General features: G+C 50.9%; 1 protein-coding gene and 1 long non-coding RNA gene across 4 annotated transcripts; one reads left to right on the top strand and one right to left on the bottom strand.

The window, feature by feature from the left end:
• Nucleotides 1–25439, top strand: RIPOR1 (RHO family interacting cell polarization regulator 1). 3 transcript variants are annotated; one of them, XM_031950279.1, is made up of 22 exons: nt 1–124; nt 13640–13766; nt 13898–14050; nt 14824–14902; nt 17011–17034; nt 17189–17242; nt 17486–17638; nt 17737–17800; nt 17891–17934; nt 18097–18222; nt 18332–18480; nt 18578–18707; nt 18967–20010; nt 20103–20221; nt 21111–21267; nt 21560–21695; nt 21919–22080; nt 22679–22837; nt 23106–23302; nt 23389–23472; nt 23721–23811; nt 23958–25439. In XM_031950279.1, the coding sequence occupies exons 2-22, from the start codon at nt 13663–13665 to the stop codon at nt 24053–24055; spliced, it is 3327 nt and encodes a 1108-aa protein (XP_031806139.1). In that variant the 5' UTR covers nt 1–124; nt 13640–13662; the 3' UTR covers nt 24056–25439. The 3 variants fall into 3 exon arrangements, with proteins under 3 accessions (XP_031806139.1, XP_031806140.1, XP_031806138.1); XM_031950278.1 differs by lacking the exon at nt 1–124 and adding an exon at nt 11488–11674; XM_031950280.1 differs by lacking the exons at nt 1–124; nt 21111–21267; nt 21560–21695; ... (4 more) ...; nt 23721–23811; nt 23958–25439 and adding exons at nt 10847–11674; nt 20457–21104.
• LOC116421327 lies at nt 23213–23752 on the bottom strand. Its single transcript, XR_004231653.1, has 2 exons — nt 23675–23752; nt 23213–23323 (listed from the first exon to the last, which is right to left on the bottom strand). It is a non-coding gene; the product is annotated as an uncharacterized LOC116421327 (long non-coding RNA).
• Nucleotides 25440–26630: the final 1191 nt, after the last annotated feature.

Genomic DNA, 26630 nt, shown 5'->3' with positions numbered 1-26630 from the left:
AGAGGGAGGGGCCGGCGCCGGCTTCAGCAGCAGCGACGGCGGCAGAGAAGGAGGCCCGGGCCAGGCGGCAGATCGGAGCTGCGGGGCCGGCCGGGCCCAGCGCAGCCCAGAGCGGCGGAGCCATGTGAGTGGGGACGCCTCCGGCCCTCCCGGAGCCGAGTCTAAGCGGAGGGTTGCGGGGCGTTGTGCAGGGTTACTAACCGGGCCTGAGGAGGGGGAGGGGAGGCAAAGGGAGGGGGCTCGGGTCCGGCAGGTCCGGCAGGTCCCGCCTCCGCCTCCTCCCCTAGCGCCACAGGAGTTAACGTGGGTCCAGGCCGTGTTATCTGCCCCCCCAAATCCTCCTGTCTGTCCATCCTTCTCCGCTCGTTCCCCTGTCCAACTCGGGCCCTGCCACTGGGGTCTGCAGCTCCAGGGCCTGCGATCCCCGCCATCCGCAGCCTTCGGTCCCAGTGCCCGAGAAATGAGTGCAAGCGAGCCTGGGACCTGGGCAGCCTGATCCTGGCCTTTCCCCACCCCAGCCCGGGCCGGCTGCCTGGGCCTCGGGCACCCCGGAATTCTTCCCCTTGGCGCTTATGGGCACCCGGGCGAAACGACTAACGGGACTCCCCTGGCTCCCCACGAAACCCAGAGCCTTAGGGCCCGATCCTTCTCCCCAGCCCCAATCCTAAGCACAACTGCCCGGCTCAGCCAGGCCGGCAGCGCAGCCCGAATGGAGGTGAAGGACCCATTTGCAAGTGCCCCAGATCTCAGCTCAGCCGTTTGTTCGTTGGGCTCGGCCTTTCCACCCTGTCCTAAGGCGAGGGGGGGACCTGAGCCCTACAAGGGCTCTACCTTAGGGAGTGGCTTCCAGGGCTGGTAGCCCCCACTCTGATTCCGCAGCCGCCCCCACCCGCTGCCGCTTGTCGAAGCAGCTGCTTCTAGGCGTGTGGGAGGCAGAGACCTGGAGATTGGGGGGAGGGAGGGAGATAGAAAGGAATGGGGGAAGCCAAGACAGGGGGTTGGGAAGGCTGAGCCACAGGAAGCAATTTGGGAAGGGAAGAGACAGAAGAAGGAACCAAAGAAAGCAAAGACCAGAAAGGGACTTGATGGAGAAAGATATAGGGGAGCAGAGAGTATTGATTTTTTGGGGGGAGATAGGTAAATTCTGTTAGAAGCAAGATGGGGAGACTAAGGAAGGCAATGATGGGGCAACTGAGGAAGGCACCCACTTGTTCTTTGGGGAAGGACAGTTGGAATGAGAGTAGAGGGTTTGGGGTCTTCTGGACTCTTCCTGATTACTTGATTGTGACATCATTTCCCACTCAAGTTTTAAACAAATTGAGGGAGTCTAGTCTAGGAGGTCAAAGTAGAACCAGTAATCCAAGCTGGAAGTCCTTAGCAGGGGCTAAGACTTTGGGGAAGAGTTAGACATTCCTCTAGAATCCTCCATCCTGTTTTTGCTCTCACTGTCCTGACCCCCCAGCAATTGTGTTTGCATTAGCCAGAGGATTTTATAGGGTTGCTTTGATAGCTGTAGGAAAAGACTCCCTTTCCCTTTCTCATGTGTCTGTGTGGATTTACATTTTGGTGATTGTGTCGTTCAGCAGGACCCAGCGCCTTCAGTTATTTGTGTCTGTGTAGTTACTCTGGTCTGTCCTGAGAACAAAACAGATGTGCTTTAAGTTTATGGAAAGGGGGGCTGATCAAGGGTAACCTTCACTTGGAAGATCATCACTCAGTCCTCTTTTGCAGTCTCACTTCTTGAGAGAACAGCTCCCACTGAGTCTCGTAGGTTTTGTTGCTTGTTTGTTTTACTGTTGTTTTTAACTTCAGAAAGGAGCAGAGCTCCTTCCCTTGAACCTTAGGGATGGAGGAAGGGCCAGTACTGTTAGTATGATCCTCTCTGCTAGATCAGATAGGAGCCAGAGTGGAGATTACATTTAGGAAACATTCCCCTTCTATTTTCTTTGCCCCAGCCCCCACGCTGCTCCTATGGGAGTCTGTCCATCTGTTCTGTCTCTCTGTTCCGGGTAGAGGGAATAGGGAACTGGGTTATACCTCAGGTTAAGAGGTCTGGGCGAGAAGACTTAGGGGAACTAAAGCTGCTGCTGAGGAGGGAAGCAGCCTACAAGACTCTGGGCTCAGTGAGGTCCTTACACTTGGTGTTTGCGCCTAATCCCCAGGCTCCAGCACCCAAACCCAGCCCTGGGAGAGGTGGCTCTCTGACCGTATGGAAAAGCTGACGGAAGACAGGAGGGGTCTCAGGCTGAGTCACTTCTCTGCAGGCGCCCCTCCTAGCTGGCTTTGGGGGGGCCTCATGGAGTCCCCCAAGCCCGGCCCCTAAGGAGGGGAGGTCCCTCCCACATGGCCTCCCTGCCCCGTAATGGGGCGCGCCACAGGGTCCCTCCGCCCCCGCCCCCAAGTACTCCGAGCCTACAGCCTGGGGAATGTGACCAGCTGACCTCTGGGAGGGCGGGGCTTGACCGGGATGTGCGACTGACCGGGTGCACGCGGTGATGGCTGGAGAGGGTGGCAGGTCAAAAAAAACCCCAAACCGAGGTCTGCATGGTGAGGGCAGAGCCTCCTCCGCCTGCCTCCAACCCCCGGTTCCCCGGCCCCCTCCGGCCAAAGCACCAAAGCAATTCACGGCGACTGTGGTTCCGCTTGTTAAGGTTAAGGATGCTGCTGGTCTGGTGGGGGAATGAGCTCTTGAGACCGGACCTCAGGCCGCTCCTGAGTCATCACTGACCCCCTGGGGACGGCACCGGCTTGGACAGGGAGGGGAAGGAAGCGAGGAAGCTCTCCGCCCCAACCTGGCAGACCCCCAGCCCGGGCGCCCTTCTTGGAGGGAAGGGGGGGGGGGCTGGGGAGGAGCCGGAGGCGCCAACTCGAGCTGGGCGTTAGCTGAAGGGTTTGGGACGGTCGTCATGGGGAACAAGGGGGGAGGGGGCGAAGGGGCGGGGCTTCGGGACAAAGGGGTGGGCGAGCCTCTGGGGAGAGGGGAGGAGGTTTAACTCGGGAGGACCCGGGGCCCCACCCCGGGGGTTGGCCGACCTGCTCCAGGCGCCGCCCCGACCCCCGGAGTTGGGGACGCTGCGCCGTCTCGCATCCCGGGTCCCCCACCCGCCGAGGCACTGTTTACATCCCGCCCCCCGCCCCCCGCCCCCCGCCCCTCCCAGGGAGGCGCCCGCTTCAGACCCGCCCTGAGGCGGGGGGCTCTCCGGGAGCGGCCGGGCGCCCGTGCCAGCTGGCTGCTCGGTCCCCGCGAGGGGACGGCGGCAGGTGGCAGGGCTTCTGGCCCAGCGCGTGCGGTGGCCGCCGCCCGGGCCCCTTGCCAGCTCGGGAAGCCGAGGCAGGGAGGCCCTCGGGCTCCGTCACTTCCCCAATGCAAAAAAGCGGGGCCGGGGGCGCCCAAAGGCTCCTCAGAACGAGCCCGGGGATGAGCTTTGAACGCGACCCAGGAGTCTGGGCTCTTCCTTCCTGCTTGTGCCCCCGGCGAGGCAGCCCCGACTACTAACAACAAGCGCAGCAAACTTTTTAGAATGTCTTTATTTTAAAATCACGTTAAGGTTTCCTGAGAAGGAAAGGCCGGGGGAGGAAGGTCTGGTCTCCTTGTGGAACGTCGGGGTTCGACTTCTGTCTGACTCTCGGAGCCTGAGTGACTCTGGGCTAATCATTTCCTTTCTTAGATCCCCAGGCAGTTCTATAAAATTTAGGTTACATAGTAATTGTCTGCGGGTCTACTTTAGAACCGGGAATTTCCCCAATGGGAGCTTTCCTACTAAACCAATGACATCATCATTCAGATTAAAAAAATCCTATCTTGTTAGATATATTGTGTCTATCCTTATAGGTGGGTTACATCAATTGCAATTTAGAAATGAGAAAAACTGACAAAGCCCTCGCTCTGAGAAAGTCTGAGAGGTCAGGGGTACAGGACTGCGGCGGGAATCCAAGTGGTCTAGATAAAAGACTAGTGCACTTTTTGATATGCCAGTTGGCAGCTATCTCTTGGCTCTTGCCCCCTCTGCCAGTTGTGAAAATAGGGGCTTTGTAAGAACAACAGTAACAACCAGCATAATAATAATAGCTCGCTTTTATATAGCGCATTAAGGTCATATCTTCAAGCTTAAGCCAAGAACTGTGCTAAATACTGTAAATTCAAAGGGGGTGAGGAGTTTCTGCTCTCAGGGAGCTCACATAATGTAACACCCCCCCCCTTTTTTTTTTCAAACAAGTTTTACACAGGATAAAAATCTTTACAGGATGGTTTTAAAGGGAAGATGGACAAAAATTTCTTAAAGAAGATAGAATTTTAGTTGGGACTTGAAGGAAGCCAGAAGGTTGAAATGAGGAAGGAGTGTGTTCCCTGAGCTTGAATGAAAATGCCTAGAGGTGAGAGATGGAGTATCAAGACTCCAAGTCCTGGACTTTTTTCTTCTTACTTCCATATGGCTTCTCTCAGAATCACCAAAATGGGCAGAAGAAAAACTCAAAAGTTATCTATCAAACGCAATCTTGAGCACGAATACACTCTATAATTTTCCCAAAAAGTGACCACCCAAGTGTTATTTAAAGATCTTCACCTTCTGCATAGCCTTTCCCATCCCCAGGAGGGAGACCAGTTTACTGGCTCAAGGAGTATTGGGAAAAGTAGAAAGGTGGCAGAGTGAGAGTGAAAGGGATGAACGTGAGAGCTATTATGAAAGTAGAAACCACAGGACTTAACAACCTATTGGATGCTGGGTAGGGGTAAGCATGAAGGGATGAGGATGATACCTGGCTTGTGAGCCTTGATGTCCTCAAAGGGGAAATTAAGGAAAAGGGAAACATTTGCAGGGGGGAGATAAATTCAGTTCTTAATATTTGGAACTTGAGGTATCAAGGAACTTTACCTATATATGTGTATATAAACATATATGTGCATGTATATATGTGTGTGGATAATCAAATTTTCATATTAATCTGTGAAGTAATTTTATTATCTCCATTGTACAGATGAGAAAACTTCTGAGGCAGGTAGAGGTTAAGTGACTTGCCCAGTCACACAACTAGTATCTAAAGCTGGATGTAAACTCAGTTCTTTCTAGCTCCAAGTCTAGTGCTATATCCACTGAACCAGCTAGCCATCTACAGGTTTACAAAACACTTCTCTTATGAAAGTCCTTTGATAGAATCAACTAATACATATTAAGAGCTTAATATGAACAAAGCACTGTCTTAGGTACAGAGGATAGAAAGACAAAAATGAATTGGTTCCTTCCTTGAAGGAGCTCAAATTCCATCAATCAACGTGTGTTAATTGATCTGATGTGCCAGGCATGGTGCTGTCACATTTGCTTTTGCCTTTTTTTTTATATCTCTAGTACTTAACTTGGTATCTGGCATACAGTAATGACTTAATTAAATGCTTCTTGACCTACTGACTGATGTTTGCATTTAAGTATATAGAAGATATACAAAATAAAGTTAAATAAATACATGACAATTATTTGGGTGAAGGCCTTTGCAGCTGGGAAACCAGCAGCTGACCTTTGAAGGAGACTTGATGCAGAAGGAGATCTAAGAGGCAGAGTGGGTGCCAGACATGGGAGAAACCGTCTGTGCAAAAGCAAATAGGGGATGGAAAATCTCACATGAGGAACAGGAAGAAAATCGGTCTGGCTGGATCTGTGAAGGGGAATGATGTATAATGAAGCCTGGAAAAGGAGGCTGGAGCCAAATTGTGACGGGGGTTAGTGTGGATTTTATCCTAGGTGATATCAGGAGTCCCTGTTGTATTTAATAGGATGTGATCAGACCTTGCTGTAAGAATACCACTGACAGCTGTGTGAAGCATGGGTTGGAAGGGAAAGAGATAGACAGCAAGGAGACCAATTAAGAGGCCTTTACAATGATCCAGGTAGGGAGTATTGATATCAACTCTTTACAGATTAGGAAACTGAGACAGAGTTTGCCAACAGTCACATAATTGGAGTTTATCAGAAGTGGAATAACACTTTCAGCCCCCAGATAAAATTGGAGAAAAATAAACAAAATATATTTATGTATGTGTATGTATATTTGTGTATACATATATATTTAGTGATAATATTATATATTAATAATATGCTTTAGTTGCATATGTATAGATATAGTTATATAGGAGTGTGTGTGTGTGTGTGTGTGTGTGTGTGTGTGTGTGTGTGTGTTTGGTGATGCTATTAGCCCAGATTGTTTGAAAAGCAGTCAGCACAAGGGCTTTGCAGAGGAGATATTTGTCATTCCCTCTTTGGGAGAGACACACATGATTCTCCTTTTTGGGGACCAAGAGTAAAATATTTTTTTAAAGAAAAAGAATATGATGGGATTAGAAGGCGGAACAGGCCACTGCTTTGCCTGGAATGTGATTTAGAGTCAGTCAATAAACATTTATTAAGTACCTACTATGTGCTGAGGGCAACTAGATGTTGAAGTGTATGTATAATCAGGCCTGGATTCAAAACTCATCTTCCTGAGCTCAAATCTGGCCTCAGACACTTACTTAGCTGTGTCACCCTGGGAAAATCACTTAGCTATGTTTGCCTCAGTTTCTGCATCTGTAAAAACAAGCTGAAAAAGCAATTGGCAAACCATTCCAGTATCTTTGCCAAGAAAATTCCAAATAGGGTGGGACTAGGAAACAACTGAAAGAACTGAACCACAACAAAATGTGCTAACCTGCCTTCAGAGAGTTTACAATCTAATGGGGGAGACTATATGTAAACACTTTTATTTAAAGCAAGCTATATACAGGTTAATTAGGAAATAATTTATTCAAAGCAAGCTACATACAGGTCAAATAGTAAATAATTTATTCAAAGCAAGCTACATACAGGTTAAATAGTAAATAATTTATTCAAAGCAAGCTATATACAGGTTAAATAGGAAATAATTAACTGAGGGAAGGTGCTAGAATTAAGAGGAATTGGAAATGGCTTCCTGTACAAGATGGAATTTTAGTTGGCAGAGCCTCACAGCTTTTCAGCTTGTGGGCTTCAGGACATCCATTTATTCTTTTGCTTTTCAGCCCAGGTCTCCTTACAGTTGATGTGGTGAAAGAGCAAAGGGAGGAACGATGGCCTTGGGAGTCAGGAAATCCAGATCAGAAATTCAGCCCCTTCCCCTATGTTGTTATTCTCTGGACCTGTTTTCTCCTCCTTAATTGGGCCAATACTGCCTTAAATGGCCATCCCAAAGAAGGGATTGTCCTGAAGATCAAAAGAAATACTAGATAGGAACCACTTTCCGTGTCTTATAAATATGAGCTATCCCTATTATTTTACTATGATTACTTTTCCTCTGAGAGGTTGAATGGTATAGGGCAGTAATGTCAAAAAAAACAAACAAAAAACAGTTTGGTGTTCATTACATGAGAATTCCTGCAACCCTACATTGGCTTAGTTTTAAATGTAACATTATCTATGATTTATTGTATTTTTAGTGATTTTGTTACCTATCTCCCAATTATATTTTAATCTGGTTTCCTGTGACATTGGGAAATACTAGTACATAGGGAGGCTGTCTCTGAACCAGCCTGTGCTGAATTCAAATCCAGTCTCTGACACATGCATAATGACTGGGTGACTGACTCAGAGTAAATAATTTTCTTTGCCCCTAGGCTACTTTCTGTAACTCAGGTTGCAGACTCTGTAGGCTGCAAAAATGGGATAGCTAATCCAGATTGGTGGAAGGGAAGGGAACTAGTATGTATTCTTACACGAGCCAGACACTGTGCTAAATGTTTTACAATTAATACTTCTTTAATCCTTACGATGAATCCTGGAAGACAGGTGCTAATATTAGCCCTATTTTACAGTTAAGCATACTGAAATTTGAGACCATTTGAAAATAAGACTTGTAGGAAGTATCTGAGGCCACAATTGAACTTGGGTCTTCCTGGTTTAGGAACAACATTTTATCTGTTTTCTCATCTGGGAATGTCCAATACCCATGAAATCCCAGGTCTAGTACTTATCCCTAACCTGCCTCCCTTTAACTCAGTCTCCAATTCTCCAGCTTGCTCCTCACCACTCCCATCCAACCTCAGACTCAGACACTTAACTTGGCTTTGGATCTAAATGACAGCGTGGATGGAAATAGTCTGATGATCTGGTCCTGAAATGGGACTTGGGAGTCAGTTAATGGCAACAAGAGGCCTGGATTCTAGTCCTAATTTTTACTACAACTAGTTAGGACAAATCACTTCCTATCTTGGCTCCTCTGTAAATATGAACTAGGGTTTTTAAATTAGAGTGGTACATGAGAAGTCACTTAGTCTAGTTTTTATAGATAGGTAAGCTGAAGTCCAGAGAGGCTAAGGTTTTTGTTGTTAATCTGTTTTACACAGATAGTAAGTAACGGATTCTTTCCACTCACCCAGGCTATCTCTAAAGTCACTACCAAATCTAACAGTCTGTAGTGGCTAACTTTTGGCACAATGGTTGGTTCATAGAATGAGGATAAGGTGAGTTCAAATCCTGTCTCAAGCATTTCCTAACTGTGTGGATTAGGTACCAAACCTCAAACTGCCTCAGTTTCTCAACTGTAAAATGGGGATAATAGTACCTATCTCAAAGAGATATTATGACACTGGCAGGTAGTATTCTACATAAATGCTTATTCCCTATTTCTATGAGACTAGAGATCATAGCCCAGTTCCCACGCTTACCAGCTTTGTGATCATAGTCAAGGGCAAAGAATTTTGCCAGAATTGGAAGGAATCTTGTGAGCTCCTTGAGATCAGAGACTGCCCTTTGCTTTCCTTTACATCTCTTACTGCTTAGTTCAGTACCTGGCACATTTAGGCCCTTCAGTACAATCACAAACATTTATCAAGGACATACTTTGTGCTGCCAGGTACTGTGCTAAGCCCTGACTGACCAATAGTCCACCTCCCCTCCCTAAGTAAGAATTTCTCTGCCACACCGACCATCCAAATTGTAGCTCTTCAGTAAGAAGGCACCCACTCCCTCCAGAGGCAGTTTATCCCAGTATTAAATTATTTCATAGTTTTCTCTACCATTCCAACTTTAACTCACTGTGGGGCCAAGCAGTCCAGACCTAATTCCTATTTCTGTTGGATTGTTGTTGAAATATATGAAGACAAAGTATCATGTGTAATGGGGATAAACTAGAAGTATTCCCAGTAAGATCAGGGGTGAAACAAAGTTGCCCACTATCACCATTATTGTTCAATATTATATTAGAAATGTTGGTTTTAGCAATAAGAGATGAAGAAAGCATCATAGGATGTCCCCTGTGAGCCTTCTCAATCACTTGGCTCTTCTGGGTATTAGGTACTTCATCTTTATGAGGGGAGTTGTAGAAGGCCAGAATTCTGGAGAAGTATACTTGAAACAAGGTGTTAACTCAGTGGAATTGGTGAGATAATGGTTCTTTAGTTCACATAAGTCTGGTATGATATAATAATATAATCACTTTAGTTTGATATAATGACATAATGATAATCACTCTAGATTGGCTTATACGCAGTGTACTGTAATGATATAATTGTAATAGGGTATTTAAGGACTGAGAGAACTGGAGACAAAGTCAGACTCAGACTGAGATTGGCAGACAGCTGGAGGAGACTGGGTCAGACCATGACAAGGAGTAATACCAATAATAATCATTTAATCTGCTTCCAGTGTTCTGAGGAAAGAACTCTGTAAATTGAACAATGTTCCAAATCCACAAGCTGCTGATAACTCTCCTGATCTTCTGCACCCCACCCCACCCCCACTCCCATAGTCCTGGCAGCCCAGCCCAACCCAGCCCAAGAGGATATATAATAGAGGTTTTTGAAGTTGGCTGCCCTTTCCTGAGGTTAGGTTTTTACTTGAGCAAATAGCCCAGGCTTTTCTATATACTCACATCTCAGTCACATCCCTCCTCCCCATCTTTTTTTGAGGGTCTGGCCTTGGCTTTCAGTCCCCAGTGACTTAGTTTTTTCTGTGTAGAGGGTATGTATATCCTTTAGGAAATCCTTTAGATTGCTTCAGAAAGTATCTCCTCCACAGACTAAGAGGAAGCTGAGGGAGGGGCTCTGAAAATGTATCAGTAATATTAAAGTCCCAAAGTATGCAATCATCAACTGATGATTTTAGTCTGGAAGCCCCAAACTCCATAATCACCAGGTCAAGGTCCCTTCTCCACCCAAGACTTCTCTTTATCATAGAAAGCTAGGGCTGAAAGGAACCTTAGAGCTCATCTTATCCAACCCTCTCATTTTACAGGTAAAAAAAGACAGAGGCCTAGTAAGGGAAGGGAAGTGACCAATTCAGAGTCATCCAGCTGATTAGCATCAGGACAGAGAACAGAATTCAGGAATCCTGACTTCCTGTGCAGTGTTCTTTCCAAATCACTTTGGCAGTTCATTTTAACCTGATTTCCCTTGGATAATAAAGAAGGAAAGGGAAATGGCAGAGTGTGAATCCCCATTGGAGATATCCCTAGTGAGAGGGAAGCAGATAGAAAAGGGTCTTTGACTCAAAGGACCTTCCAGTGTCATTCCCCCGAAGAAGAAACAGGCTGGGGAGGGTGCGAACCTCACCAAAAAGGCTTGGGTTCAGACCCCATCTTCTGAAGGACCTGAATACTACCTGTATAAGTTTGGCCAGTTCATTTAATCTCCCTTGACCTCTATTTCCTTATCTATTTGAAACCAGACTGAGTGGTCCAAACCAGGGCTTTTGAGAGTCAGGGATTCCCAACCAGACCTGAACAAGGCATTTTCAGCCTGGGAAAGGGATGACTGTCCACCTGGACTATGGGTAATGAGTTAATACAAAGGAAATAGAGACGTCCCAATGCCTTCAATTTACAGATGAGGAAACAGGTTCAGTGAAGTTAACAAAGCTTCGGTACAATTTTCTACTATTAAATCTATATGCAATTTTTTTCCTGAACTTGTAAATTCACTAGTGTAAGGACTCCCCAGTGAGAAAACTCCCTCCACCAGTCAAATCATTCAGCCTTCAGCAAGCTGATCTTCAGAAATTGCCTGGAGCTGGAGAGGTTCACCTGAGGTCAGCCAGCCTGTAGTTGGTCTGAGGTGGGCCTGGAACCCAAGCCTTCCTGTGTCCCTGGCCAGATGGCTATCCGCTGTGGTGGGCTGCCCCCGTGTATAGCATAGAAAGGCAGAGTCAAATGTAGCCCTCGGATAGCCCCGGGTTTGTTCCTTAGAAGGTGGCTGCCAATCTTGCCTACCCCTGATCTGGGCCCTGGTGCCCTGGGGAAGAGCTTGGTGGGAGGGATATGCATGTAGCCACTTCCTTTTCTTATATATTAGCCGGGCGCACCCAGTCAAACGACCACTTAAGGGGAGGGTCCGCCCTCCCCACAGGTCTCTATTGAAGGAGGACTGGGGTCTTCGGAGCCCACCCCCAGTCCCGCCCAGTCCCCGTCCGCCTGCCCTCCGGCACCTCTGAGTCAGGAGCTAAACAGCAGGAACTGGGCGGGGGGACCGGGCCAGGGCTGAGGGGAGGAGCTGGAGCCGGAGCCGGAGCCTGAGCCTGAGCCCCAGCTGCTGCCAGAGCCCGAGCAGAGCCCAGCCAGGGGGACCAGGCACCCGGGGCTGATTAGGCCCGCCCAGGTCCGCTCCACCCGGCCGGGCCAAGGTGCGGTGGGTCCCAGGCACCCCCCCCCCCACCCATCATGAACTCGAGAAAGAGAGGTAACCGCCCCCTTCCCCCACTCTCGCCTCTTAGGGAGGACCGGCAGGGATGTGGGGTGGGCAGCTCTGGGATCCTAGGGCTAGAAAACTTGAGGGGACAGAATGAGGCTATGGAAAGGGGAGTAGTCGGCCCGTGACTCGGTTTCCCTTCCTGAAATTCAGGAAGACCGGGGGGGGGCGGGGTTTTTCCCGACATAACCCCTAGAGCCCAACGAGACCCTCCTTCCAATGTTCTCCCTCCTCCTTCCCCCACGGTTCGGGAATCCCCTTCTGTGCTCTGGGCTTTAAAACCCGGGACTCTTCGGGACTGATCGGGGGGATCGGGCGTGGAGGGAGGGGGACAGAGTGGAGCCAAGGAGAGTCCTTGCCCTCCCGGGTGGCCACATTTATTGGTCGCTGTTGCCACAGCTCCCTGATCCCTCCAGAATCCCCCCAGAGCTCAAGCCTGGGGCTCCGCTTTGGGGACCGGGAGGAGGTTCGGCGGCAGGCGCAGAATGACAAGATTGTGTAGGTGCGGATCCCCGTGGCCCGGGATCAGGGAGAGGTCAGGCTGGTTTCGGAGAAGCAGGTTCAACGCCTCTTGGGTCTGGCTATCTCCTGCCTCCCGCCCTGCGCTGGTGTCCTGTCCTGGGCCGGACTCGTGGCTGTCTGTCATCCTCACCCTCATTACTACTAATAACGAATAGTTTACATTTCTGTAGCCCTTAAAGGTTTGAGGGACTCTGACCCTCACTCTCCTCCCTTCCCCCCCTCTATTGGGGAGGACGGGGAAGCTCCGCCTGGCTGCCACCTCCCCCAGCACGGCCCAGCCCCCGGGGGCCTTTAGTGCAGAGTGATCCTCCGGGATCCAGCACCCACTTTCCGGGACCCTTCACTTTCCCCTCCCCTTTCAAGCCATGGGATCCTAGGGAAGGGGAAATAGTTTAAGTGAGAGGAGGGGGGCTGAGGAGGCCCGAAGGGACAGCCCCGCCCACGAGTGTCTCTGGGGTAAACATGCGCTTCCTTCCATTCTTCAGAATCTGTTCCTTCCCTTTCCTGCTCCCTCCCAGGACCAGGCGTGTGTGTGTTGGGGGGAGGTAGTTTAGGGAAAGAATATCCCACAGATAGGGGAGTCAGTCCCAGGTCTGCCAGCAGTAATTCTGCCATGCATTTTGTGCCAAGGGTTTTCTCCAAACCCGCCCGGTCCCGGAGTCTTCTTCCATCCCCACCATCCTTCCGAACTCCTTCCCCTCCTGGGTTTCCCTGGAGCTGGGCCAGGGCATCTTGGGGGCTGCCAAGAGCAGGCTCCAGAGGCGGAAGGTGGAAGCTCTGAGGGGCTGGGATTGTTATTTGGGAAGTGGAGGCCAGGAGCTGCCAAGCAGAGTCCCCACTCCACCTGCCTCGCAGGCCCTGTGATTACCTCTGTCCTAAGCTTCTCTCATTATCTCATGTTTTGACTGGGAACATCCCTGCTGGGACATGGCGTCTCCGTGAGGCTATTTTCTCTCCCCTTTCCCATCCCAGGAACTGCCCTGTTTGGAAGTTAGCCCTGAGGCAGGGAGCAAGAAAGGCACCCTAGGATTTGGATTTAGGGGTCCAGCTGAGGGCCTCTCTTCATCTTCCCTGATCGGATTACATTTGTAATCTTCTGGCCAAGAGGGAGGGAGTGGAAAGCTGTTGTCACAGAGATAGGAGCGGGGGCAGGATACCCTTCTCACTGTATCCTTTAAAGCTCAGCCAACTGGAACTAGTTGTGACAGTCGGCTTGGGAGTCCGAACCCCTGAGTTCAGTTCCACACCCCTCTGTTCCCTTTCTGTCATGCCCCTGCCCTGAGCTCAGCTTCAGGGAAGAGCTGGAGGAAACTCAGGGATTCCCACTTCTAGGAGGTTGTCCTTGCTGAACTCCAAGCTTGGCCCTTTACTCCCTAAGTGTTGGGGAATTCGTCCATCTTACTCCTCCCCTTCCTTCCTTCCTTTTCTCATCAGGGAGCCCCTCTCGGACTCATTCGATGATGTCGCTGTCTGTTCGGCCCCAACGTCGAATTCTCACTGCCAGGATCAATAGGAGCCAGTCCTTCGCAGGTGTCCTCAGTGGCCAGGACCGGGGGGGCAGGTACTGAGGGGGAAACTCAGGTGGGGAAGTTCCAGAATGGGCAGCTGAGGGATGGGATATGTGGAAGACATGTCATCCCTTTGAATCTGTGGGTTCGAGATTCATTCTGAACTGCTGCCACCTCTTTCCAGGAGCCTAGCAGCCTTCAGCCCCCCTGTGGTCCCCCGAAAAACACCTGCCATTGTCCGAGTCTCCAGGATGTTCTCCATGGCACACCCACCTCCAAAGGTGCCTCAGCCAGAGCGGCTGGACCAGGTGTATGAAGCCCTGAAGAGGGGCCTAACGTAAGGATGCATATCCTTCCTTCCTAGGCCAATGACCTATGGGATTGTCTTACATCATAATTGGAGGGGGGGACATCCTCAAAGGAATCCCTTCATCCACAGACATTTTAAGTCTAATCCCCTACTAGTCCCCAAACCCCCTTTCCTACACATACACTTTATTTTTCCAATTTTTATTTTTTCTCCCAATTTTCCAGTGTTTTATTTTATTTTATTTTATTTATTTAATTATAGCTTTTTATTTACAAAACATATGCACGGGCAATTTTTCAACATTGACCCTTGCAAAACCTTCTGTTCCAACTTTTTCCCTGTTTCTCCCCCCTCCCCCCCCATGGCAGGTAGTCCAATACATGTTAAATATGTTAAAGTATATGTTAAAGCCAATATATGTTCCAGTACTTTATTTTTTCCAATTACATGTAAAAGTAATTTTTAACATTCATTTTTTATAAGATTTTGAGTTCTAAATTTTTCTCCTTCCTTTCTCCCTATCCCCTCCCTCCCCCCACAGATGACAAGCAATTTGATTTAGGTTATATCACATATATATTCTCATACCAAGAATACTACCCTCTCTCTCTCCCAACTGTGATTCGGAGTGCTGACTCTTACACCACATACTCCATGGCCACTCCCCGCCCCCCAAGACTGAAAATCAGATACAGACAGATCAAGCTGTGTCTTGGTTTCCTCCTTGAGGGTTATGTGTGAATGGGACTGGGAAGAACTGGTGGGATTCCCATTCTAAACATTTTCCTATTCCTCCCCAGGGCCTATCTGGAGGTGCATCAGTTAGAACAGGAGAAACTCCAAGTTCAAATCAGAGAATCCAAGAGAAATTCTAGGCTGGTGAGTGATTTGGGACCCTTCTTTCCCTTTACACCACAAGCATGAGTGAGGAAGGCCTTGGGGAGGAGCTGGGAGAGAATGAGCATTGTACTGGAATGGGAGGGGGTAGATTCCTGGTTACTGTCAGTTAGGAGGGATAGGAAAATGTTTAAAATGGGAATCCTACCAGTTCTTCCCAGGCCAATAGGCTAAAATACAGAAATCTCAATCTAGCGCCAGGGCCCTCCCCATTCTGGTTCCAACCAGATAGTATTTCACATTACTCCAGTTCACACCCTCTGCATCCCGGCCAAGTGGAACTACTAGCTCTCCCCCCAATTCAGCATTCCATGTCCATGCATTCATACATACAGGCCTTCCCTCATGCCTGGAAGGCACAGCCTCCCCCTTCTCATCCCTTGTCAAAACCTTTATATTCCTTCACAGCTTTACTTAGTCAGCTTTTCTTTGAAACAACCCTTCTTCCCCAGTTATTCATATTTCTCTTGTTTGTCTCTATACATATATATTCCCCTAATTTTGTGTATGTTCTTTGAGAGTAAGAGCTTTTTAATTTTTGGTTTTGGATCTTCAACATCCTGTGTCCTGAACATCATTCAGCCATAACCAACTCATCATAACCCCATTTGGGTATTCTTGGCAGGGATACTGAAGTGTTTTGCCATTTCCTTCTCCAGACCATTTTATAGATAAGGAAACTAAGAAAAACAGGGTTAAATGACTTGCTCAGGGTCACACAGCTAGTAAGTACCTGAGGCTGGATTTGAGCTCAAGAAGATGTCTTCCTGATTTTAGGCTTAGAGCTCTATCCATTGCTTAATCAATGTTGATGAAATTTAATTTAATTCCGCCAAGATGTATTCCCTCATCTAATCTGTTTTTTTTTCCCTGCTTCTCCACTGAGGTACCCAGGAGTTCTCCGGCTATTGCTATATATTATTAGAAAGGATTTAATAAGTTATCAGAGAGAGTTTGGAATAGTGGTCTTGGGCTTGGACCACTCCAAGACCATGGTCTTGGACTAAGAATTAAGAAACCTGGATTCTGGTCTTTGCTTTGCCATTGACTGTGTGGAAATTCTTGGAAGGTGCTTCTTTCTGCTGTTGTTTGCTCCTCTCTAGGATGAGGGACTGGGACTAATATACTCTGAGGTCCCCTGTACTTCTGATGTAGTGGAATGCAAGGACTGACTTTGCCAGCCAATCCCAAGCAGCCGGTTTTTTTTATTGTCCCACAGACTAGATCCAACCTGTGCTCTTAGTGAAGTTCCACCTTCCAGTACCTCTTCCATTTCACTGCCTTTGAGGCCCCCCTCTCTCAACCCCCACCCCTCCCAATTCTGGCCTATCCCTGGCTCTCTTCTTGTCCCTGTCTCAGTCCCTCCCTTCCTCTGGCACTTCTTGACTCGGGAAGTAGCCAGGTATTCTTAAGGTATGCCATTCCGTGTCTCCCTGTCCCCACTCCTTGCCCAGTGATCACATCTCTTTCCGGGAGGGAAGAGAGTCTTCACTGGTGTTAGTGATACAGAACGGGATGCTAATTTAAATACAAAACTCAAACCATTTCACAACATCCCCCAATCCTCAGAGACCTTCTCAATCTTGAACATGGGTTAAAGAATAAAGAATGTCAAGATAAGGAGCTAAGCCAGCAAGGAGTGGGTAAATGTTTAGCAACTGGCTGAGGGCATTCAGGGAGGGAGTGGGAATATAAGCAAACACACTTTTAAATTTAATCTGCATTATTAAGATTTTCTCCACCACTTTCTCAAGATTAGACAATTCACAAAATAACAAAGCATTCCCTGCTTAGTAGCATACTCATTTTTGAGGAGTAAATGCTCACACTGAACACTTACCAGGTTCTCGCTGTTGGTTTGGAGGTAGCTCCATCACATCCCTTCCCTTTTCTCTTTTCACAGCCAGTGACAAGTCTTTTATCCCCCTCCTCCACTGTTTCATCATTTCATCCTTACCTTATCCATGCACAAGATGACCCCAATAATAGGGCAAAGGTCCCACATCCTTCATTTTCAGTGTTACACATCCCTGCTGTCCAGGACGTCTTATGCTCCTCATCTTATCCTAATTTTTTTTTTCCCCATACAGGGCTTTCTCTATGAGTTGGACAAGGTAAGTGAATCTGAGACAGACGTTGGGGGCTGACAGAGAGACAGGGTGTGAGAGGGCAAAGAGTTGGGGAGAGGGAGCAGGAGGAAGCAGCCCCTTCCTCTCCTCCCCATCACCCCAACAAGATCTTTTTTTATCAAAACTTTTATTTCCTCAGCAAGTTAAATCTATTGAGCGTTTTCTCCGACGCCTGGAGTTCCACGTCAGCAAGGTAAACGCGTGGGTAGAGGGAGGATACGAAGCTCGTGGATGATGGGGATTGGTAGAGAAGGGAAGGGAGGTATTGAGTTAAGATGGCAAGGCTGATGCTTCTCTCCTGAATGATGCTCATTCCAAGGGGCAGCTCTTGGAAGCCCCCAGAAGGGCTTCAGGAGCTCAGTCCCAGGAGCTGCCCGCTTGGAGACATCTCCCTTGTCTCCGCCCCCTCCGATTCCTTCGTGGTCCTCTCCTCCAGATTGATGAGCTATATGACGGATATTGCATCCAGCGGCGGTTACGGGATGGCGCGTACAACATGGTGCGGGCTTATACTTCAGGGACTCCTGGGAGCCGGGAGGCCAGGGACAGTCTGGCCGAAGCTACTCGCGGGCACCGAGAGTACACTGAGGTGAGGAGCTTCGCCTGCATCACGAGAAAGGGGAGGGGGCTCCTTTGTAAGCGGCCTGGGGGACGTGCTGCTGATGCTCTCTCCTTTCCCGCCCCCAGAGCATGTGTTTGCTGGAGAGTGAACTCGAAGGGCAATTGGGTGAATTCCACCTCAAAATGAAAGGTCTGTGTGAATGGTGGGGAAGGTGAGGGCCGAGCACCTAAGGGGGCAGAGGGAAAGCTTGGAGAACTCAGACTCTTATTCTCTCTCCAGGGCTGGCTGGTTTTGCCCGGCTGTGTGTTGGGGACCAATATGAGGTACTGTGGAAACAGTGAATGGGGAAGGAAGGTTAACTCCTGTGGCTTCTCTGTCTCTCGGGGCAGCGAGTTAGGGGTCACCCTCCTCGTCCCTGGTAGTTTCTGTCACTTTTCTGTCAGAGGGCGGGCAGACGATGGACTTTCTCATTGTCCCCTCCTCAGATCTATATGAAATACGGGCGTCAGCGCTGGAAGCTGCGAGGACGGATCGAAAGCAGCGGGAAGCAAGTTTGGGACAGCGAGGACATGGTCTTCCTGCCGCTGCTCACAGAATTCCTCTCCATTAAGGTGCCTACGATCCCCTTCTCCCCAGGCCCGCCTCCCCGCCTTCTGGCCCCCAGCCCCTGCTCATCTGACCCTGCCCCGGCGGCTGACCCTGCCCTGGCCCGCTCCACAGGTCACGGAACTAAAGAGCCTGGCGAACCACGTGGTGGTGGGCAGTGTCTCCTGTGAGACCAAGGACCTGTTTGCCGCCCTGCCTCAGGTGGTGGCTGTGGATATCAATGACCTGGGCACCATCAAGCTCAGCCTCGAGGTCACTTGGAGGTGAGTGCTCGGGAGAGGACGGGCAGGGTGGAGCCCCCGCCGGATGAGGAGGGGGTTCTTGCTCCTGTCTCTAGCAACACCCCGACTTTCCCTTCAGCCCCTTTGACAAGGATGACCAACCTTCTGCGGCTTCCACAGTCACCAAGGCCTCCACTGTCAGCAAGCGCTTTTCCACCTACAGTCAGAGTCCTCCAGACACCCCTTCCCTGCGGGAACAGGCTTTCTATGTGAGTGACCCTTAATCCCGCTCCTTGAGGGGTTAGCCCTCCCTGGCATTTCCCTCCCAGGGCGTGGCCCATTGTGCCAGACTGTCCAGACTGGCCGTCCACCTGTCTGACTTGGGGGTGGGGTGCTGCCCCGAGACCCCGAGGGTCTTGCCCTCTTTTCTTCTCTGACTCAAGCCTGGCACCAGAGCCTGGGTGCAGCTCCTTGGATGAGTTGGGGGTGCCCCCTAAGAGTCACCACTTCCCCTGCTCCCCCCCCCAGAACATGCTCCGTCGTCAGGAGGAGCTAGAGAACGGAACGGCGTGGTCCCTGTCCTCCGAATCCTCCGACGACTCCTCCAGCCCCCAGCTCTCCGGGGCCGCCCGCCTCACCCCACCCTCTCGGCCCCTCGTGCAGCAGCCGGAGGCTCCCCCGATCCACATCGCCTTCTCTCGGCCCGAGATCCCCCATGCCCCAGGGGAGGCCCCAGAGGAGGAGGGGCCCAAAGGCCCGGCCTTGGCCAACGGGCACATCCCCTACAGCCGAACTCTGAGCCACATCAGCGAGGCCAGTGTGGATGCCGCACTGGCCGAGGCCGGCAATGACCCTGTGGCCTTGGAGAGCCGAGCCCAGAGCCTCCTGACCCCTGTGGCCTCAGACTCTGACATTAGCCCTCTCCCTGACCCCAGCGCTCCCCCAGACCCCGTAAGCCCAAGTCCTCCCCTCCCCTGTTTAGATCCGACCACTCTGCATGAAAGCCTTACCCCCCCACCCGCAGAACCAGTCACTTTAAGCCTGACCTCCTCTCCCTGCCATCCAAGACCGGTTGAGTCCGATTTTCCCCACCCACATCCCATCTGCCCCCACCCAGACCCCATCCTCTCCCATCCAGAGTCTGAGCCCAGTTCTGTCTGCCCAGACTTGGCCCCCTCCCCTTCAGACCCAGTCCCCAGCCCTGTCCCTACAAACCATGTGTCACCATTGCACTCAGACCCCGCATCCCCCCCCTCAGATTCCTCCTGTCCCCATGCGTACCCCACCTCACCACCCATAAACCCGCTGCCTGCGCAGTCACCTCTCACGGACCATGCCCCCAGCCCCGCTGTGGCGGCCCAGGTTCCGGTCCAGGAGGCAGCCGGTATTCCCCTAACAGAAGCCAAAGCTCCTCCCCAGAGGGGGCTGCTGGAGCAGGGAGCAGGGCTGAAGGACTCCGGGCTGGAAGAAGCCCTGGGGGCCTTGAGCTCTGCCTTGGATGACTACCGGGGCCAGTTTCCAGAGCTGCAAGGACTGGAGCAGGAGGTGACTCGGCTTGAGAGGCTCCTTATGGTGAGGGTAAAGGGACGTGGTGGGGAAGGGAGGGAGGACATGGGAAGGGCAAGGAGGATGATCCATCACCCCTTTCTCAACCATGTCTGCAGCAGAGACAGGGCATGTCCCGCAGCCGGGCTTCCAGCCTCAGCCTCACTGTGGAGCACGCGCTAGAGAGTTTTAGCTTCCTTAACGATGATGAAGATGAGGATGACGGGCCTGAGGACAGGTGAAGAAGGGGCTGGGGTACAGGTGAGGGAGGGACCATTGAGCAAGATTAAGGAAACAGAAGATTGGGAGTGGAGGGCAGCAGAAGGGAGGACAGTTAGGATTCACTGGGAAGGGGACCCCGGTCTGCCCTTGATCTCCACGTCTCCATCCGCCCTGGGCTCCTGATGTGTCGTCGCCCCCTAGCCTTCCAGTGCCCCATTCTGCCCATCTCTAGCTCTGCCTCTCTCCCTCAGTCTCATTTTGGACCTGCTCTCTGGACACGCCCCCCCACCTCCTCCTCGCTCCCCCGTGGCTGGGAGCCAGCCCCATCATCTCCAGCTGTCCCTTTCAGCACCCCCTAGGCGGAGACTTTGGTCCCTTGAAGAGCTCCCTCGGAGCAGCTTTCGTGCTGCCCGCCTCACTGACCCCGCCTTGCCCCTCCTCCCCTCGCCGCTGCTCTGGCCCAAGGCCTTGGCGCTTCTGCCCTCCCGCCAGAGCCCCCCTGCCTTCCTGGAGCGCTCCCTGTGGTCACTTCATCGATGGCCGTCCCACCTCCAACCTGGTGACCTCTCTTCCCAGTATTCAAAATGCCAGCACCAGTGTCCTGCACCTCTAAGCGCATTTGCCCTCGGCCCTCCCTGGGACCCTTCTGGTCCTGCTCCAATACCCTCTCATCACTAGGACCCACCCTGGCCCTTGCTTAAAGGCCCCCACATCAGAAAGCGCAGCAGTGGGAGCCGTGTGTGTAGTCATCCTCTGTCTGTCCATCCATTATCTGTATGCAGGGGTGGGAGAGAGGGGCTAAGGAGGGGTTCGCATCTCAATAAACGTACACTGGGCACATGGCGGTGATATTCTGCTTCTGCAGTCTGGACAGCAGGTGCTTACTACTCAGGTCTCTCCTGCAGGACGCTGAGCAGCCCAGGGCTTGGGTCCGAGGCTGGGGTCAGTGGTGTGTCTGAGGATGCCCTGGACTCCTCGACGCCCGGCCCCCTCAGCACTGGCTGCCCTGCCCTGGACATGGCCCTGGTCTTGCACCTGCAGCACTGTGGCCACCTCTTGCTGGTGAGGCCGGCAGCCCTTTCCCCAACACATTAACCCATTACTGACCCCAAGATCTAGCATGCTAGGACCTTTAGTCTCCATCATCCCACTGTATTGTATCTCCACTGGCATTTTTTTTAACCTCCCATGAACACACCTGCCCTTTGCATGCTGGGAGTTGCAGTCCCTGGGCTCAGCGCCATTGTTCTGGGCCCCCTGTGTTATTCAGCATCCCCAACCTTGAACAGGGGCTGAGTAGAACCCCTCCTACTCCCTGTGTCTGAGGTGGCCCTGGCCGGTCTCTGCTCTTCAGAAACTAGGCACCTTTGGGCCCCTACGATGTCAGGAAGCATCAGCATTGGAACGGCTGCTTCGGGAGGCCCTGGTGCTGGAGATGGTGTGCCAACTTTGTGGGGGGCAAGTGGGCAAGGCCACCTCTGCTCAGGAAGGTAAAGGCACCCACTCCCTTCTACCCTAGAGCAACACAAGGAACTCTTGTCTCTGTCCTCTTTCTCCAGAATTCTGCCCGTCGTCCCTCCCCTCCCCATAGAGACCTGCCCCCATTCTCCATGCGTTAACTAACCACCCAGTCCAACAAGCCTTCCACTGACTCAGCCACTGCTAGCCCTCACTGCCCCACCTCATCCCACTGACTGCTTCTCCCCAACCCAGTGTTGCAGTTTTCTGTTCCCCGGCCGGGTTTCCTGCCTTTCTGGGACCTGTGCACCGAGGGAGGCAATCTCCTGGTCTGTCCAGTGGAGCGTATCCTCTTCACTTTCTGCAGCCAGTATGGAGCCCGTCTCTCACTGCGCCAGCCGGGCCTGGCTGAGGCTGGTGAGTGAGTGTCCCTGTCTCCTCCAAGTACTCCTCCAAGCCCTCTCACTACTGATTCACAAATATTTATTTAGTGCATACTGTGCTCAAGGTGAAAAATCAACCAAGACACACAAAACCGTATGGCATACTCCTGACCTCAAAAAGTACAGATGGAGATGTCATAGCCAGGTGAAGAGCCAAACTCACATGGGAGATCAAAAGATTAGGAGCTGGAAGGAAAATCTTCAGCTTCCCCATTTTATTAGAGCATAAAATTCAGTGCCTCAAGAGGCAAGTCCTCATGACTTGCCAAGTTCACCCATATGGTAACCAAACTGGGATTCAGACCCAAGTCCCCTGCCCACAAATCCTGGTGTTCTTGCTCTGATAACAGTCAACTTTTACATAAATACAAGCAGCGGAGACCTGTAAATGCTCATGGGAATTCAGAGAAAGTATCAGACACTTCAGGATAGGTCTGGGCAGGAAAGATTTCTCGGAGGAGATGGGTCCCAAGAATGGAAAACAGGCAGATGAAGCACACCTTCACCTGGGTTATGGGGACTAAATCACATCCATGACATGCCTCAAGAGTACCCATCAAATCTCTCCCCAGTGTGTGTTAAATTCCTGGAGGATGCCATGGGACAGAAGCTACCGAGGCGGCCTCGACCGGGGCCTGGGGAACAGCTCACAATCTTCCAGTTTTGGAGCCACATTGAGGCCTTGAATAGTCCCTCCATGGAAGCTTATGTCACAGAGATGGCTGAAGAGAGTGAGTGGTAGTTCTTCAGATGCACAGATGTTTAAGAGAGGACACTCACACGCTCATCGTGTCCCAGTTGTTTCACTGGAAAGTTTGGTGGCTGTACCCATTCTGATATGTTCCCGTCTCTCTTCCCATTTGTGATGGGTTTGGGGCAAGGAGCAGACTCCCTTTTGTCAGTATAAGAGCTTCTGGAACCCTTGCTCTCCATCCCAACATCCCTTTGGGGACAGCAGCCTTAACCTCTCCTTCCTTCCCCATCCTTTCTACCCTTCAGTTTTACTTGTGAAGAACTTGAATTCAGATGACCAGGCTGTGGTACTCCGGGCATTGAGACTGGCCCCTGAGGGGCGGCTTCACCGGGATGGACTCCGGGCACTTAGCTCCCTTCTCATCCATGGCAACAGTAAGGTGATGGCTGCTGTCACTACCCAGCTTCGAAGTTTAGCCCTGGGCTCCGACTTCCGGAAGAAGGTCAGGGGAAGACCAAAGGGCCTGGATAAATGGTACAGAGTGCTCAGATTTAACACCGAGGCTCATCCAGCCCTTTGTGTCCCCAGGCCCTGCTTTGTTTTTTAGAACAACTAGAAGATGAGGACATACAGACCCGGGTAGCTGGGTGTGTGGCTCTGGGCTGTCTCAAGGTAATGTCTGGACAGACTTCCTAAATTGCCTTTCCTGAGTTGCCCACCCTGTACTGGCCACCCCACTCCTCTGTGACCATTCCACTGCCTCCTTTCTGGGTGTCCAGTCCCCCAGTCCTTGTCTTTTGCCATCACTTCAATCTAACCTGTTTTGGAATGCTTCCTCCCCCTGACACACTGTTTCCTCACTGCCTCTACCTACCTGGCTCCCTCTTCTGACTTTTCATGCTTTGCCCTTTCTCAACCAGGCTTCAGAGGGCATTGAACCACTGGTGTATCTGTGCCAAACAGACAAGGAGGCTGTGAGGGAAGCTGCCCGCCAGAGCCTCCTTCAGTGTGGTGAGTGGATTATGGTTCTGACCTGCTCTTCATGACCAAGTTCAGGAGGCAGGCATGGGGAAAGGTGGTGGTCACATAAGGTAAACCTAGAAGGACTGCTAGGTAAAAGGACATTGCTTGACCCTGACCACTGTACCCCTTTCTAGGGGAGGATGGGCAGTCAGCTCACCGACGGCTAGAAGAATCTCTGGAAGCTCTGCCTCGTATCTTCGGGCCAGGAAGCATGGCCAGCACTGCCTTCTGAGCTCCCTGCCTGCTCTCTGTCCCAGGAACACAGGGATCTTGGGAGTCATTGTCTATTCCCTCATGCCCCTCCCCTACAACCACCTTTCAGGGCTGGCCCTTCCTTGGGAGCCCCCAACCTATGGGCCCAACTGACATTGGCAGGGGGTAGGCTGGGGGTCAGGACCCAGGTTCCAGAGTTTCCTCCCATCCTACAGATTCCTATAAATATAAATCTCTTTAATATATTCTTCTGCTACCCCCAGCAGAGATTGCCACCTGCAGTCAAGTGCCTCCCCAACCTCTATCAGGCGTTCCTCACTGAGCTGATGTCTGGGATCCCCTTGTGATCCCCGGTCACTCTGCCTCTCCCCATCATGTCTGATTTTGTATTTTATTTACAGAGTTTTGCAAAAAATAAAAGGCAAAATCTCTTTCCTATGCTGTGTGGCCTTGTCACCATCATTCTAGAGCATCCCATCTTGCTGATTCTCCAGTTCTAAATTGATCAAGGGGGAGGAAAGCCTTGGAGAATCTTTTACTACAACTGTACTCTTGTCACTGTTTCACTGGGGATCCTGGCGTGCATCTCTGCCTATGCACCAAAGTGTATTGATATAGGCACAAGGGTAGATTTCCATTAAAAGCTCATAGTAACATTTTGCATTTCTGTCTTTGAGATAGGCATTGTATTCACATTTTCAAATAGGAAAACTGAGGCTCGGAGATGATCACACAGCTAGTCATTGCCAGAGTAGCAACCTGAACCTGGATCACATAAGCCAGATTCACCTTATCCAACCTGTATCTGACATCCTGGCTGTCTCCTGAAGTATAATGAGCCAACAAGCATCACTGGATAAGCAGGCACGCAGATCTGGGCTCTCCTCTTCCCTCCCCTGCCCAGTCTCGGTGCAAGCAGCTGGAACGTGATTACAGACCAGCTAGTTAGTGGGAAGGGTGGTCACTGACTATAGGTCTTTAGTTTTGAATTTGTTTGGCGATGGGACCTGGAGGCTCTTCCAGTGCCCAATATTAGGAGCTCAGGACCCGGACAAGGCTGGAGAACTCTAGAGGACGGGGAAAATATTGGAAGTGGTGGGGGCGGAGTGGGAAGATCGAGCCAAGGCAGAGACAGGCAGACTAAAGGATGGGGGAGAACCCTAAGGAATCAATCTTGAGAAGGAAAAGAATAAAGAAGCTGAAGCAGGTATGGGCACTGAAGCCAGCGAGGACTGCTGGACGAGGGACTTCTCCTCCAGAGGGCGCCAAAGTCTGTGGCTGAGCCAGGCAGAGGAGAGGGGCCAGCAGAACAGGAGGATCGGGGCCCACAGGCCCGAAGCCTGCTCGCTCACAGGAGGGAGGACCCTGTTGGACTGATGCTGAGAGGAGGGGAGGCCAGAGGGCAGGTCTGTGGGGAGACGGAGCCAAAGGAGGCAAACACACTCCCGGTGTAGGGCCGGGGGTCGAAGGCCTCCTCTGGGACTTAGTTTCTGCTGTAAAATGGTGAGGCTGGACCAGCTGCTGTCTGTCCGGCTCCAGTTTCTGTGCCTCAATCAACACTGTCATACCGGGGAGCCAAAGGACTGAGAATGTCAGGGGCTGAGGGAAAGCGCCTAAAGGCCAGGGATGGTGGCCCACAGATATGAGCCTGCCCCTCCTACCCCTGAGAGCAGAAGGCCACAGGGCTGCTGGGGAGAAGCACAGTGACCCAGGTTGATCTTCTGTACCAATCAGCACTGCACTGCAACACTTCCAGCTGAAGCAAGATAGGAACTTTAAAGGGACCTTTTTGAATTAAGAAAATTTTTTTTTAAAGAGCTTAAAGTTAGGGAGGATTGTTACCTCTTTCAGCTCCTAGTGATAAACCTTCAACTACAGTGTCTGCAATTAACCCTTTTTACATTAGGTTAATTCCACCCTGAGTACTCAGTGAAGCGATGCCCTAGGCAGTCATTTATCCAGAGCTGCCAACTCCAGGTCTGGTGGAGGCCCTGAAAGGGTTACAAAGGTTAGAAAAGAGGATGGCCTGTAATGGCATTGGGGAGCTGAGAAGTCCATAGAGACCTGGAGTTACAGAAGTTGGGCTGAAAAGGAATATAGCTGAGGCTACAGAAATAGGAGAGGAGGGGGGTGTGCTAGTTCACATCAAAGACCTAGTAGCAATTAAGGGGAGCCTGGAAAATAATAGCCTGATGAGCCCTCAGACCTCAAACCACACTTCCCCCATTACCCCTTCCCAAACCATTCCACATTTTATTCACTCCTTTATTTGTCTAAGGTGAACCTCATTTGTAATGTAGAAAGAAGACATTTGGGGGAGAGAGGTTTTATTCTTCCTTTGTTTACATATCATTATAAGACATCCCCTCCCCCAGTCTTTATGATAAAGACTTGTCTGAAAAATCTGTAAGTACTAATAGAGAATACACATTAGCTTACTGTGTCTTTCTAGGTCTGTATGAACACTATGAACCACTTGTTTCCAGAGTTAACACCCCTTCTGATCCAAACTCATAATCATGGTGACCTCTCTGTGTGGTGATATCCCTCATGGGGACCCTCCCACTATATTCTGATCCTCCCCACCCCCAACA

This window comes from Sarcophilus harrisii, chromosome 2 (assembly GCF_902635505.1).
Source record: "Sarcophilus harrisii chromosome 2, mSarHar1.11, whole genome shotgun sequence".
Taxonomy (NCBI): Eukaryota; Metazoa; Chordata; class Mammalia; order Dasyuromorphia; family Dasyuridae; genus Sarcophilus; species Sarcophilus harrisii.
Note: the sequence above shows the minus strand (reverse complement) of the source record. Positions and strands in the feature narration are given on the sequence as shown.